The sequence below is a fragment of the Carassius gibelio genome, chromosome A7 (genome assembly GCF_023724105.1).
Source record: "Carassius gibelio isolate Cgi1373 ecotype wild population from Czech Republic chromosome A7, carGib1.2-hapl.c, whole genome shotgun sequence".
NCBI lineage: Eukaryota > Metazoa > Chordata > Actinopteri > Cypriniformes > Cyprinidae > Carassius > Carassius gibelio.
Window position 1 is genome coordinate 9,306,948 of NC_068377.1, and position 16,753 is coordinate 9,323,700.

At 36.9% G+C, this 16,753-nt stretch overlaps 1 protein-coding gene across 3 annotated transcripts in view; it reads left to right on the forward strand.

Annotated features, from left to right (window-relative positions):
* The window catches only part of LOC128016581 (piezo-type mechanosensitive ion channel component 1), a 100,911-nt gene that overhangs the window by 43,047 nt on the left and 41,111 nt on the right, over positions 1-16,753 (forward strand). For all 3 annotated transcript variants that reach the window (XM_052601206.1, XM_052601207.1, XM_052601205.1), the window contains exons 3-7: positions 2,036-2,158; positions 4,632-4,674; positions 5,613-5,766; positions 14,129-14,321; positions 14,636-14,849. In XM_052601206.1, coding sequence (XP_052457166.1) covers positions 2,036-2,158; positions 4,632-4,674; positions 5,613-5,766; positions 14,129-14,321; positions 14,636-14,849 — 727 coding nt within the window. The remainder of the gene's footprint in view (positions 1-2,035; positions 2,159-4,631; positions 4,675-5,612; positions 5,767-14,128; positions 14,322-14,635; positions 14,850-16,753) is intronic.

Consider the following 16,753-nt stretch of genomic DNA (forward strand, 5'->3'; position numbering starts at 1 on the left):
GCAGAAAATCTCATAATGGCCCCACAGATTTCACACTCCTGCTATAGTGCGTAGGTTCGAGGTAAACGGCGGTCCTGCTATCTGTGACGAGTGCTGAAGTGGCCTTTCATTGAATCTCACTGGAAACAAACCAGAAAAAAAGCCAAGACAAATAAGGCTTTGCAGAGGCCTCTCTGTGTTCATTCTTACCCAGGTGCCCTCACTCACCTTGTCTAGCCAGAATATTTCTGCTGTGATCCTGTTCGTTTTCACACATATACTAGAAAATTGAAGTACAGTTTGCATTTGCAAAGCCCCAAGCAGTGGGGAGGCCCATTTGCCATCTGACCAAAAAAACCTTTATTCTACAGGTTACATCGTGTAGCTGTGCATTTCCATCAGTGTTTTACAGTGAAGTATAACCACAAACCTCAGGTAGTACTCATTTCAGGCTGTGATTGTGGACTGTGCTGCTTTTTTTTTTCTCTTCCTATAAGGAGTGCTTATTAAGGCACTATTATTATTTGTACCTGAGGTTATTGAAAACTCCTAACCACTGAGTCGGATATTAAAGAAAATATATGGCTTGTGGAGAGTTGTGCTTGCACCTTTCTGAACAATTAGAACTTTTTTTGCATGGTGGATGATAAAAAAGGATTTATAGTGAATGGTAATAGTGAATCCACTGAATTATCACTCTTTGAGTGTGCTAAATACAGAAGTCCCTTCTCTCACCCTAAATTACCATAACATTGTTTTGGTAATTATGTAAGATGTTTTATCGTTCCGCTGTGCCGCTGGAGTGCAGAACTGTGAGAGATTGTGATGAACTGAAGTGCTTGAACGCTTGAGTGATTTTTAAAGGGGGAGTCTTTACTTGCTCTCTGTATATAATTCATTCACAAGTTAAATAAAAGTTCATTTCTGAAATTAACATTAGCGCTAAGTGTTGTAGTAATAGTAGTAATATAGTTGAGTCCTAAAAATACAAAAGGTATTAAAAATTGCTTTAAAATAAAAATAAAAATAAAAAAAAGAAAGAATAACAAGTTGAAATATGAGGTATCATTTACGTCATTGGTACAAAAGATTTGGAGGTTCTGGGTGAGCAATAGAACAGTATGAGCAATAACAATATTGATGCCTTAATAAGCAGCAGTAATTGAACCCAGTTCTACTCCCCTATAAAGCTTCACTGTGCCACACTAATACTAGTTATGTATATTCTCATTTTTTCTGTTTCTGTTTGTTGAAGTGGTGTTTACTCTATTAAAGAAGTCCGTTATATGTACCCATAATTCTCCACACTATAAATGCACTCTCAGTTGAAGTTGTGAGTTCATCCCAAATGAGTTTGAAAATTGGCCCTCATCTATATTGTTACCAAGTCGAAACTCTCTTTAAAACAAAAAAAAAAAAGTTGTGTCCTAACAGTGACCAGTTGTAGCTCTGGTTTGTAGCTTTTTACAGAAGATGTCCCAGTGCTCTTTAATCATTTATGCTTTAACAGAATTTTTTTTTTTTTTTTTTTTTCACAAAAAAGTGTATTTTGACAATCCTGCTATGATTAGAATAGCTGGGCCTGCCATTGCATTTTCCTAATTTCCACAAAAGTTAAATGCTCACACATGTGCTCATTTTGCCCCATACTGCTGCGCTGTTGGAAAAACATTGTTAGAAATCCCATCTTTGGTTTGTTACAATGTAAATGTTGCAATTAAATCTTATGAGAGTTTCTGCAAAGCTTGTAAAGTTATTGTTATGACAACTAGTGGGTAGGTGACATTGTGTTTCAGGATTTTCTTTTTTAATCATGATTTTTAAAGTTTTATTAAAATGTTCTCCAAACTTATGTGGACTGTACATTTCAGTTTTTTTTAAAGTGAAACCAGGCTAATTTGTAAATGCATACTGTAGAGATTTGTAATATTGACCATCATATCATTTGTCAGCCTTGACATGAAGTAATTATCAACCTTCGTTAACCAAGATTTTTTTTCTAGACCAACCTTTGTGCCAACCATCAACAGCTGTGTTTTTCTTCTCTGTTCCACAGGACACACTGGACGTTACATCAAGTCTCTTTTCAGCACCAGTCTGATTTTCCTCTTGGCACATGTCAGCCTCCAGATCTGCCTATATACCATCCCCAGCCTTGATGATGCACTGGGACATAACTGTAAGTCTGACTTATTTCAGGTGAAATAAATAAATACAAATGAAAAAGAACAGCAAAGTTGGGTCTCGAGTTATTATTACCTGGTCCAGCCTGTTCTGTAGGTAGTTGAACAGCTAACATGTTCAAAGCCAACTGAACCACCATAAGCTGGTAGCTGGTTTGCCGTTCGTCCAATATGGTCTTTGTAATTATAAATGTATACTGTATAACTACATACTCACTTAAGCCCTATTCAGGCAGTAATTGTGTCTCGGGGAACCTAAGGGATTTTCAGCATTTACGGGGAGTAGTTGGACATTTTAATGCCATCCGAATCCAGGATGTCAGTGTTTTTCTCTCACCACCCGCATAACAATGCCCATCCGAATTACCTACTGTTTTTTGACAAACACCAAGGTTGTATGGTGCTTTAATTGCCTTCCGAAAGAACAATTAAAAGGAGATCATTTCAAAAGTCATTTGTACATTTTTGTAAAGCCTTTTTAACACCTGAATACAATAGACATACAATCATTTACTTGAAGTTATCCCTGAGATTTGAAAGCTACACTATGTACATTTTGGCTGTTTAGCCATTGAAGCATAAAACTACAAGCTTTAATGCAACTAAAATGCAATGAAAAGGTAATTTTTTATCAGAAAAGTGGCATCTAGAACATTAAAAAACAAAAAATGGACACCTACATCACCGTAGTGCTAGAAAGTTTTTACAGGAATAATTTTTCATCAGCACTTCAATACAGCGACTGGGAGCTATCAAAAAGACGAAGAAACAAAAGAAAAACACAAAAACATCTGAAATGGGCCATTATCATAGGATTACAAGCTCAGACGTCCACCGTTTATCTTCATCTGAAAGCATGCATTTCATCACTGAGGAGCTATGGAGATTTATTTTTTTACAGAGAAACAATTACCATCAAATGGGCCTTTTGTACTATATTTTTAACAGCCTTATTTGTCAAAGTACAATTTTCTCAACATGAGAACAGAAGTCAGTAATGACTCACAGGTGAAAATGGTATCATCACAATCAGTGTTGAATAATTGCTTAACACGCCTGTCTTTATCAACTAAAACATTGAAAGTCACACACTGATCTTTGTCACGTTTTGTCTTCTCGGGCTGAGTAGGTACTTCTTTTGAACAAATAATGAGTTATTAGTTATAGGAGTTATGCACATTTGCAAAGATGTAGAAATGGCGTAATGACGTATGACACAAAGAACAAGCTGCTGAATCATAAGTGTTATAAATGGATGTCATTATTCCAGTCATGGCCTGTGAAATGGTGCAGGATAAATGTTGTCCCACCAGTCCTTACTCAGACTTTCATTCACAGACACCTTATTTTAGCTCCTAATTTGGACCTGAAATTTATAGGATGGCTCGTATGCTCTTCTTGAAATAGCTGCAAACCCATAATAATATTGTATGTTCATGCAGTGTGCGAATGTCAGAAGATCAAATATAACTGGAATCTTGTGGCTTACAAACTTGCGCATCAACCCAATGTCTTTATTTAGCGTTCATGTAAACACTACGTTCAAGTTCATCAATCATAATGATTTCTATCCAACTGAAACCAGCATCAGTGTCACTTAACTGCCACAAGGCACAAATGCTGTAACCTATACATATATGCACACATACTTTAAAAATATTAAAATAAATATTTAATAAATATTTAGCTTCAATCTCAAATGTGTCCAAAAAAAATAAATCTAAACTCCGTTTAAAATCCACATTCAAGCCATATTGCATCTGTGTAAGTTTTAATCTGTGTATTCAGTAACCTTCTGGTTTCAACAAGTTTATTCAAAGATGTTATGCCAAAAGCAAAATATGTTTGAAAACACAGCTGCGAGATTAAACTAAATTTTCCAACAAGGCATTCACAGATGACCGCCATTTTTGTCAAGCACAACATGTTCTTGGATATAAATCTTTTGTTGGTTCCAAAACAACAAGTCCTTTTTTCTAACCCTAAACCTTAGTACTTATAAAATCAGAAGGAAATGATACTGTATGTCAAAAGCTAATTCTAACATAAACTAAATCTGAAAATTAAAGTTAGAGAATGTTAATCCAGGACCTTGTTAGACTTGCCAAAATCACAAATTACATGATATGTAATGTAAACCATTTGAGAAGCCACAGTTATTAGCCTCTCTTATTTGAGGTTTGGACGACGTTTGCCTTCCCTTCCAAAATTGTCCAGAAAGACCAATGCAAGATGTATCATTCCCGAGTCCCACACATCTTTACGGAGTCGCCAGGCTGACTTCAAGGGCTTGTAGCCTTTGGCTGACTCTGCTAAAGGAGAGTGCAGTGGCTCATGGAAATGTTTCTGTAGCTTTGCGAGGGCATTTGCGGTTGGCTCATCTTTATTATGACAGTGTCCAGTACTTAGACCGTATTGTGACTCATTTTATCCTAAGCATACAAACCTTCTCTCTTGCTCTCTCTGTAGGCAGCTCATGGGAGACTCTGTCAAGACATATTGGAGTGTCCAGGTATGTAGAGAATGAGAGCATGTTATATGTGAGGCGTCACATGAAAAAAAAACTATTTTCTTTTCTTTTTCGTTTATTTTCTTTTCTACATGAAAAGTCTAAAAGTCTACATTTTCTAATCTGTATAACATCATATTGCTCAGATAAGGCACTTAACAGCTGAATAGCTCCTAATAGTTGACTTCCGGTCAATAGAAATTGTATTAGTCACAGGGATAGAAAAAAGAAAAATTCCACAGGAAGTCACGTGACCGACAGATCATTAATAGCTGGTCTATGTGGTAATTACAGTACATAGGTCAAGACATCCAAACAGTCATTTCATAAATGTAACCTAAATCTAACCTAAAATGTAACCTATGATCCGAAACATGTTAAGTAGTAGCATCATTGCATGGCTGCTCGCTTTAATGTTAACCTAGAAAAATGTGCGCTATTCAATGGTTTATGTGGAGTGTGGCAGCTGAATAGTAGCCCACTCACTCGGTGAGATCATTTGCATTTAACTTAAAATAATCCCAATTTTTTTGTCATACAGATAAAAGAAACACATCTATAAAAGGTCTTTTATTTCTGTGCACTCACAAAAACAACAAAACATTGTTATGAAAGCAATCGGGGTGCACTTTTTGCCGTCTAGGTATCTGTGAACTTTAGCGCATCAAAAAAATAAAATAAAAAGGATTATAATTACCCCCCCCCCCCCCCCCCCCCAGTGCATTCATAATCATTGCTTTTGCCATGCAATGTGGCGAGCTTTATTTGTGCACTTGAGCGCCAATGGGCAATTAAAGGCTCATTATTATGAATTTTATGGTTTAATATTAATATAAACGTGAGATTAGTCGACTAATTGCTTTAAACGAACAACTGTTAGTAATCAGAAAAATATTTAGTCGAGGGCAGCCCTATAGCTGAGTCTGAGGTTGCTTTTGCAGGCTTCCTCTGGAGGATCCTTGGAGCATTGTTTGGATTCTGACCCCAGATCTTGGCATCTTCATCATTTCTCTGATCACCCTGATACTGTGTAGCCGTCTGTTGAAGAAGCGAGAGGAGGGTCCCAATACTCACATGTCTACATTTCTCCAGGAGGTAAGCTGAGCTGAGCATAGACCAGGCCCAATACTGATCTACTGTTCTGTTTATGTTTGAGCAGCTTATCATGAGACTGTCCTGAGTAATGCTGCTTTAGTCGTGGCCTGCTGCAGTGGCTAGTGCTGATGTAATCCACTGATTGCGGTTTCACTGACTGGATGTGTGAGTGTGAGTCAGGGGTCTTATCATTCTGCTGGGAGGCAAACATTTGTTTGCATTCATCCAGACTGATACAGTGAGTGCTTCAGAGGCCAAATTTAGATTTTTGAAAAGTTAAGGTTGATTATATAACAAGTTTCATGATCTTCAAAAAATATCCTAAGATCCAGTGGTCCCAAAAATGTTTGGACACATAAACCAGACTTAAAACTGCACAAATGCACCAAATTTTTTGGTTTCATATTACTGCTTTTCTTTATTTATTTTGTATGTATTTTATTTTTATATTGGCAAGCAAATGAGATATCATCAGAAACAACTGCATGTTCTGTTTTATTGCTGAGTCTTATATCCATAAAATAATCTGCACTTAGTAGTCTTAGATGCAAGTAAATTTTGACCACAGTGTACATGCACCATGCTTCCACATTATTATGGTATCTTCGATTTAAGAATCACCTGCCTCTTTACATCATGTATAAATGTAGTTGATCATTTTATAAGTTGGTAAGATGTATCCTTCCTGTCTAAGTATATATTATGCCTTCCAGACATTGCGTAAAAATGCCTTGCAGGACTAATTCTGCCAAGCTCAAAGTGCTACATAAGTATACCTTGTGTTGATGTGCTCATGTATTTGGCCTGTGTGTACACTTGTAAACAGAAGGCAATTGAAGGGACTGTTTTTGGTCCAGAAAGTTTTATTTTGTTGGATTGAAAATGAATGAACTGAAAATGAAAATACTATGTAATGCAAGTGTATGTGTGTGTCTGTGTGACCTGGGAACATTTATAAAAAAAAAAGGTTTTCTTTGAGGGTTGTGTTTAGGGGTAGGGTTAGGGGGATATAATATAGTTTGTAGTGCAGTATAAACATCATTATGACTATGGAATTTCACTAAGAAGCATGAAAAGCAATTGTGTTTGTCGGTGTGTGTGTGTGCCTGTCTCTCTCTGTGTGTGTAAAACACTATGGCAAAACCATTATTTAAAAAATATGCTGCCAAAACTTGTAGCCCTAATCACAAGGTCACATGGCAACTAAAATCACTCATTTTTGTTTTGTATTGTGATGGTGTACATGAATATTTGCATAATTCTCACAAACATAGCAACAAGAATTAAAAAAGAACAACAACAAAAAAGTAAAATAGAAACAGAAGCATTACCCAGCGTCACTATGACTATTGCTCATATAGTCTTAGTGATTTGACCAAAAACCAGAGCAACATGCAGTTTATTTACGAAAGCTGAGCTATTACTTTTGTAAGTGATTAGACTTGAGTTGAAAGTTTGGCAAAAAGAATTCTTCTTCTTCTTTGGTGGACGACAAAACAAAAGAAAAAATCCCATAGACTGAAGCTGTGTCTGGAAAACATATCAAAGAAACTTGACGACTTCTCTTCGATCTCCACCCTGTGCATTTCTTTTCATTTTTTTCCCCCGTTTGACTCACCATTGCACCATCCAGCACTGTACAGTTGCCTAGAGTCTGACAACTTCCTGCTGCTGTTGCCGAGGCAACAACATCAACAAACACTTGCTGGCTGGCTCGCTATGTGTCAGCATAGAAAAATAGGATCTTTATAAGATCAATTAGCAATAGAGGCCCAAAGTGCTAAACCAGGCATGCGTGTCTGCTTTACTGGAATCTACCAGTAGATACTGTTTCAACATTATATATAGCACTTATATAAATGTTATTTCCAGACATCTTCAAAGCTGACCTCTTCTTAACTGATTCTTTTCTACCCTACAATGCAAAATAATGGGTAAAATACAGCAATGTATTGTTAAATATAAGTAGTTCTTTTAAACGTGGCATCTAAGTTTATATATTTGCGAATATGAATCAGTATTGAGACCTGTTTCTCAAGACCTTTTTATTATTATTATTATTATTATTATTATTATTATTATTTTGGACGTTTCACTTGTATGTTTTACTTTTCTCATTACCAAAAGACCTCTGCAACAGTGTAACAACTGCGTCATCATGCCAAAATTCTGTGTATTATTGCATTGTAGCCAACCAGCTTCCACCTTCATTGTAAATTGGTGTAGGAACAACATAATTAGGATACATTCCAAAGCACTGCCTATGGCCTGTAGTACAGGACTGAGTGAATAGCCTTTGTTAATTGTGGGCACAGCACTTGGAGTCTGATGCCAGTTCATTCAGATGAAGTGCGTCTATACTGTATATGTCTCTGCACTTGCTGCTTTACTGAAGAGAAAAGAAATGCTGCAACAAAAAACCAATGTCCATGCAATGATTTCCACAATAAATGCAATATAGTTGTTTTGAAAACTTTTAACTTTAAATGCAAACATAGAATTGTCAGTGAAATCACAAAAACGAATTGTTTCAATAAAATAAAAGCACTAATTTGTTTTTAATTACATGTATTATTCTTTATTTAATGTGGACAGTTAAGGCGGTCGCACACCGGACGAGAAGCGCTGCGTCGCGTCGCGCCACATGTAGGACAACTCGAGGTATTGCACACTGGACACGCACATTCTATATGCGCGAGCTCAGTTTCGCAGCAAGATGGATGAGTTTTAACTTCATCTATTATTATTATTTTAAATATATGATTTTAATTGATAAAAGCTGAGTTTTGAACGTTAATTAATTAAAAGAATCGGTGTTATAATAAGTCTGTTATTGTTTTGTTGTATCTGTTGTCTAGCCAACTGTGCAGCCTGACTGAAAACGTAACCAAACACTTTGTAATGTTTTATTTGAATGTAACAAGTGTACTGTATTTTAGTTTCAGTTTCAGTTTATAACATCTGGGTTTTTTAATATAAAACTATGCAGATGGCGCTCTGTGGCGCGGTAGAAATTTGAACAGCGTTCTGAGTCGTAGCTGGGCACCGCGGAAAGACGCCGAATGGCGCCGCCGGTGTGTGTACACTCATAGAGAATAATGTGTTCGAATTTTAAAGACGTGGCGCGACGCGGCACTGCGCTTCTCGTACGATGTGCGACCCTCTTTAGTCATGTTTTTTTAGGTGGTGTACTTATGAAGTTATTAAAACTTATAAATAAAGAAGGGTCTTAAATACACTCTTAACATTCAGGTGCACAATAGGTACATGGAAAACTCTGAAAGGGAAATGGAAAATAATAATAAACTTTTATTCTTTTATTGTTTTTCATAACATCAAACACGTTTTATATATATATATATATATATATATATATATATATATATATATATATATATATATATATATATATATATATATATATATATATAAAACATTTTCAAGAATCGGCTTCAAACACATCTCTTCCATCTTTATTTGACCCTCTAACTTTATCACTCACTATTCTAATTCTATTCTTAAAAACAATTATAATAATCTAACTACCTGTCTAATCTTTTTGTATTCTATTTTCTTTTTATTTATTTATAAAAAAATACCTCTAACACTAGCTTGCTCTATTCTTTTTCTATTATATCAATTTTCTTTCTTTTTATTTATTATATTATTTAAAAGCCTTTGCTACGTGTACTGCATTTAAGTTAACTGAAACTTGTTATGGCACATCATTGCTCTTTTGTTGTTTTTGATTGCTTCCATTGTCGTCATTTGTAAGTCGCTTTTATTCAAAGCATCTGCTAAATGACTAAATGTAAATGTAAATATTCATAAGCTATACAAAGTAAGAAACTGCTTGGTTTAGTTGGTATTCCTGTGTTGGTAAAACAGGTTTTTAGTAAATCAACCTAGTAGTAATATGTAATATGTATGTATAATATGTATACTCTTTAGGCCCTGGTATACTTCAAGCAAAATCAAATAATGATTTGATGTGACGTCATTTTGAACAAACTAAGGCCAAAATGAAATTAAGTTTTCTCCAGCAGTTAAACAGCTTTGTACTTCTAGTGGTCCACTGAAATTATTTAATATGTAGGAATGCTCAAGGGCTTTGCTTTCTTTGACTAGAAAGTCTTCTCCAGTTCATTTCTTCTGTTCAGTCCGATGTTCAGATTAGATTAATTAGATTAGATTAGATTAGATTCAACATTATTGTCATTGCACAGATGCGAGCAAAAAGACATGAATACACATTTTGCATATTTCTTTCAGAGAGTGTGCAGCCAAATCACTTATTAAGGTTTAGATTGGCCTGAAGAATCATTCCAAAGGGCAGCTGATGCCTTATTGCAGCTATGTGTTTAGTGTTGGAGAGGGTGTTAATAGGGTCACATGAGACTGTGGAATGAGGGAGGACACTGACACGGAATACTGAAACGCATATTTGCAACACTGAGTTGAACAGTCTCAAAAAGATGGGAAGAATCCAATCTTCCTAAAGGAGTTTAACACAGGTTTCATATTCAGGGTCAAAAGATTGACAAAAGGACAGATGGACTAAGAAGTAAAACAAAGTTCATCCTGCACAATTAGACTTTTGACATAACGTCTGGTCCTCAGCGTTTATGGGCAGTTTTGCGGCCAGACTTGTAATTTCAGCCTTTAAACAGAACACCCACGGAAAGTCGAACCAATAGGGCCAGCTCAAATCTGATTGGCTGACTTTATGCAACCTTCTCAAAACATTAGAACAGTCCAGCTGAGACTATGGAAATGCACTGTAAAAATCAAGAATGTATGTTGGACTATCCCCTTTAAAAACAGTTCCAAAAGTTATAGAGTATAAAGTCTCATTGACACCAAGGGCCCTATCATACACCCGGCGCAGTGCGGCGCAAGGCTCAGCTCAAGTGTGTTTGTTAGTTTCAGTCCAGCGCCATTCACATTTTCCTGTCCAGCGCCACGTCGTTTAATTAGCAAATGCATTTGCACCCATTTGTGTGCCCATGGGCGTGCTTGTCTAAAAAAGAGGTGTGTTCAGGCGCATTGCTATTTTAAGGAGCTGAAAATAGACTGCGCCATAGACCAACTCAAACCTGGTCCAAAGGCAATGGCGCAATATGCTTTTGTTATTTAAAGAGCGCGTTGTTAGAAAATGCACCTCTGGGCGGGTCCACAGTGCACGTGACTTTGCTTATTACACACAGGGATGCCCATCACACAAACATAACAAATATTAAAAACAAAAGGATTACAGTGTAAAATTATATTATTGTGTAGGCTACATAAATATAAAAATGTAATGTAGTCATTGCATGTATTAGAATTAGGCTACCTATTTGCAATTCAGCCTATTACTAATAATGATGAATGAAATTGGCTAATTAATTGAACAATCGTGCCAATACACACACATATATTAACTGACTCATCACGCGGAGCTAATGCCTGCTTGTCCCATAGATGATCTGCTCGCACGCTTTAACTTTGAGCAGATCGGTTTCTTCGCTTGAGAAGTGTTCAGCTTTTCCGCCAACAAATTCCGCCAACAAATTCCGCCATGTAAATAGCGATCCTCCATGGCGCGAGCGCATCTCGCTCTTAAAGGGAATGGGAGATGACACTCTGAGTAGTGTATTGAACGTTAAGCCCATTACTCATTAAGAGAATAGGGACAACCCATTCCAAAAATGCTGCCCGGCACATGGACCGTTTTTCTGTCGTTAAAATACCAAAAGTGGATTTGGACATGCCCTGAGTGCACCTGCGCCGTGCGCTTTACACTTTGCATTTAGTTCGTTTAAATAGGGCCCCAAGAACCTTTACTATAGAATGCTGAAGGAATCATTTAATTTTGTGACCCACCCTGAAGTTAGCATCGCCCTGGTTTACTTAAGGGTTTTTCCATTGACTTTTGTATTATTGCAGAGAATAAGCCGTGTGACCTTCAAAAGTGTATTATACTTGCACGTGTATCTTCAAATGAACACAGCTTTTCAAATACAGTTGTCACAAGTTAAAAGGTATAGGCTGTAAACAAACTACACCACTATCACATGACTATAATATCAAGGTTCCACCAACTCTTTCAATCTTTATTTAAATCTTTAAAATTTGCAAGTTATAATGTTTGAGTTAGAATAGTTTTCAAGAGTGGGATTATAAACACAATGAGGATGTAAAAGCAGACTAGTGAGTAGATGAGTTTTGACCAAGAGGATGTTTAAAGTTTCCGACAACTTCTATAGTCCCAATTAGCAAACACCTTTTTCAAGACACATAAAAGATGCAATGTTTTTTTTTTTTTTTAATTCACAATTGATGTACTAGTGATGTATTTTCTGCCAGAGAATAAAATGCTAAAACATTTTGACAAGCCCACTCAAATGGATGTGATAACCTGTTTCTGGGTTTCAGGGCTCGTTCCTGCAGTACTCTGTAATGATGTCTATATTAGCATCCACACCAGTAGATGATAATTTTATGCTTATTATTACATAGTAATCATGCAGTGTTTTAAATACTATAGTTCTTTAAAGTTTGTGGTTTCTGATTGGTTGCCAATGTTATTATTGTTTGTCAGCTGAAAATAGAATTGTTCCTTTGTGTTATCATCAAGTTGTGGTGTGGACTCCTATTTTACCTATACCTATATTATAAATTATAGCTATAGTTATCATCCTTGGAGTGAACAGGCCTTAACGCTCTACTTTGAATCTTTTTGATGCCCTCATAACAGACAGTGCTATTGAGCCTTCTATCTTCGGCTGCAGTTGCACCAATTTTTATCCCGTCAGTTCAGTAACAGATGGGATACACACACTCTTATTTACACATTAGTAGCTGTCTTTGCTTTGTTGTAAGATTCTACGTTTATTTCAGAAGTTTATTCAAGCAGAGGTGTACGTGCCAGCAAGAACAGGTGGATGTTTGTAGATTTCTCACATATGTGAAAGAATCCCAAGTTTTTTAATAAACCAGTGTGGAACTGACATTGTACCAAATCACCAGTTTGAAAGCTGTGTGTGTGTGTGTGTATGTGTTTTACACTATAAAGGTATCAAATGATGGATCAAGGGATCAAGGTGTGGCTGGTTAGTGTGGTTCAGTTAGTTTGTGTATATAGATATGTGATTGCGCTTAGATCTGCATGATTGGTCTGAGACTGGCTGAGTGAGGTGGCCTCGTCTAAATGAAATCAAACTCTGGAGCAGTTTGGTTCTGGTGAGAATGCAATTTGACCCAAAGAAACAAGTTGTATCCTAATTCATAATGGGAAATGCCCTTCTACAAAACAGGTGCATTGAACATGCTGTATATATACACACACATAGTTGTATATTCTCTCTCTCTCTCTCTCGCTCGTTTACATTTGTTAAGGAATGTGTAATGACAGATAAAGCCACGGCGCTAACTTGTAAATCCATCTTGATGGATGATGCTATAAGCGGAATCCCAGAACCTAAAGAGGTGCACTTTGGCCAATGAGAGAACAGTTTTATATGACTTACATACAATTTTGTTAAGCTCTGGAACATTGCCTTACAATCAATTCCTCACCTCTGCATTGTTTGCTTTGTACTAAAACAGGGGTTTCAAGTAACAGTTTGCACAGAAGTTTTTTATTTTACTTTTTGTCATCATTTACTCACCCTCATGTTGTTATAAACATAAATGTTGTCCTTTCTTCTGTTGAACAGAAAAGCAGATATTTTGAAGAATGTTTGGTAACCAGACAGTTGCTGGTAGCCATTGACTTCTATAGTTTGGGGGGAGAAACAATGCGCAGCTGTTTGGTTACCAACATTCTTAAAAATATCTTTGTGTTCAGGTCAGAAAATGCCTGTTTACTCTGCAGGCATTATGGACCTGTTCGACCACATCAGGTTTCTGGTTTGAATAGTGTTTCAGCTTTCATCCAAAAGCACTTCATGATGCAAACATGCCTGACTCTGCAGGTCAGATATGATTGCTATGACCCTGAAGAGCCAATAGTAACAAACTCTCACATGTGTATTCAAGTGTACATGCCTGGGAAAACCTTTTTGATGTTTTGTTCACATTTTACATACCTCAGCTTCTGTCTCTTCCTGTATCTATTTCTCAGTTTCTCTGAGACAGTACATTTGTTTTTCCAGTGCTTTCAAATGCTGACATCCTTAATCTTGGTTTTTAAGTTTGGGACACCAGCTTAGCAATTTCACATATCTTTATGGTAGAACTTTTCCATTCTCTAAGATTAATGAACACAAGTAGAAATCGAAATGCATGTATAGGATTTGGAATAAAAACGTAATTCTCATATGGCCTATTTTTTCATCCCAGCACTAATTAAATCTTTCCCACGTCCTCTTCTTTTTAGGATGATGAAATAGAAGATGATGATGAAGAAGGAGAAGATGAGGAAATGTTATCCTGTAGTGAGACAGAAGAAGAGGAGAGTCCTTACTCAAGCAGTGGGGCGGCACAGTTAGCTGCCCGCCTCCGTGCCACAGCACAGCGCTTCCTCAAGAACATGGGCCGCATCCTGGCCATCACACTACTAGCACTAGCTGGTAAGAGAGTCAGGGAACAGATGTAACAAAGTTGAGCAATATAAACAAATGATATGTTTTTTATGTTTGCATACTTTTTGGCTAATATATTCCGTTCTCTTGCATAGCATTGAATGTAAGGTCAAGGCTCCCACAGTAGTAATAATATTACTTAAAAAATAATTGTGTTTTACAGCTGGGACACAACTGTTGCACTTAGCAGAACGTTAGATGATATCATGCTTTTGAAGATAGGAACATGTGTAGATAATGTTTTTTGTCTTATCTCATTGTGGATGTGATTTGACTTTGAACTCACGTCTTTCTCTTTCCAGGAATCACTTTACCTTCTTCATTCTCTGCCTTCTACTTCCTTCTCTTTATTGGAGTGTGCACATGGTGGGCTTGCCACTTTCCCATCAGCCATCTGGGATTTAATGCATTGTGCGTGATGGTGGCCTTCTTCACAGGGGGACACCTGGTGTGTCTTTACATGTATCAAAGCTCATTTGCGCAAGACATGTTCTCCCCAGCGAGCCTGTGGGCCAGGTATTGTTGTTCATTGCTCTCAATTATCTTTAAATTCACTGTACTGCACATTCAGTATGTCTGTGACTTCGTGGCATCATTTTTACTGTCCTGTTATTTGAAAGGTTTCTCTGATTTGTTGAAGTAGCGTGTGTACCTAGTTCAACATCCGTATTTGTCCTGGAATAACATTCCTGTAAACCAACGAGCCTGGTAGCTCTGATTTTTAGAAGTAGGACAACATCGACACCATTTCCTGAGTCAACATTTTTTGTTGGTCCTGGGAAAACACTGCTATCAAACAATACAGATTGAGTTTGGATTAAGCATAAGGCTGGGTTTGGAACCATCAGGTATTAACCATTAGGTTAGGGATGCTGATCCAGGAAAACTGTCCATTTGGCAAAATCACAGTGACCATTATTGGTATTACACCAAGAAAGTACTGTGGTGTTATTATGGTGCAATGATGGCATTACATTTGAAAACATTGGTACGCTGATTGGAACCTTGGTAATATAAAATGGCCGCATTCATAAAATATTGTGTTTATATTGTTCTCTGATGTGCTTCAGACAATAGGGTAAGATTCCCCCCTTAAGAATGTTTTGATTTAGATATAATTTTAGCATGCAATAGAAATCATTTATAGCAAATGTACTGACCACTAACCTTTGATTGTCCAGTTTTATAGTTTTTAGTATCACTGAGCTACAGTATTTGGAATAACAGCGTTTAATAGAACGGAGTTAGGTAACGACGTTATTTTTTCAGTAACTTGGTAATCTAACTAATTAATTTTCCCGTCGTTACAACGCTGTTACCATTACTGAAAGTTAAATGCGGTGCGTTACTATGCATTGATTTAATAAACTATGCAATCCGAACGCACCCCTGGCTCACACAGCGAGTGTGGAGGTGGGTTAAAAACGAGATAAGTGATTATGATTGGCTAAGGCAGAGTCATGTGTTTCATGGTAGCCAATCAGAGCCAGTGTTTTTACACACATGCCGTCACATGTGCCAGGACCAGCGGCGCCAAACACACACACACACACGCAACAGCTACACAGAGATTCGCAGCAGCAGTAGAAATGGCGAGTCAGGAGCAATCCGATGAAAAGTTTTCATCGGCATTTTCAAGGTGGAGATATAAGCGCTACTTCAAATTCATTGTGGTCAAAGGCAAGAACGTGCATGTAATGTGTACATGTAATGTGTGACACACACACATATAAAGCTAGTGGCACAAAACACTTCTTACAAAGATAATACTTGAAGTGCAGGATAAAACTCTTGCTGTCTTTTGACGTGCAATACATATAGAAATTTATGTATGAACACCTGTCTGTTCTACTCATTTCAACTGACTTGTGAAAACTGCAACAACAAAAAAATAATTATTTGACATATAGCAACTTTTTTTTTTGTTTGTTTGTTTTTTACAGTAACGCAAATAGTTACTGTCCCTGGTAACGAGTTACTTTTATTATAGAGTAATTCAGTTACTAACTCAGTTACTTTTTGGAACAAGTAGTGAGTAACTATAACTAATTACTTTTTTAAAGTAACGTTCCCAACAGTGCTGAGCTACTGATATAGTTATTCTAGTTTATTAATGTTTTGAATTGTTTGATTTCAGTTAATGTTAATCTTTATTTCTCAGTAATCTTTTTTTAAAGTAACTGTCCATATAAAAATGTCATTACTTGTATTCTTCTCCATCTCACGTTCATAACATGAGGGTTGTGTTAAGGCAGAGTGTGACGTAAATGTGCGAGTCATTGCTGATCTAAAATAGAGCCTCAAATGGTGAGGTGAAGGTGGTGTATCCTGCCAGACTTGCATAACCCACTGAAAAGCAACACTGAGACTTAAGCCTTAGATATGCATCTGGAGAGTGACATCCACACCTACTGGCCATA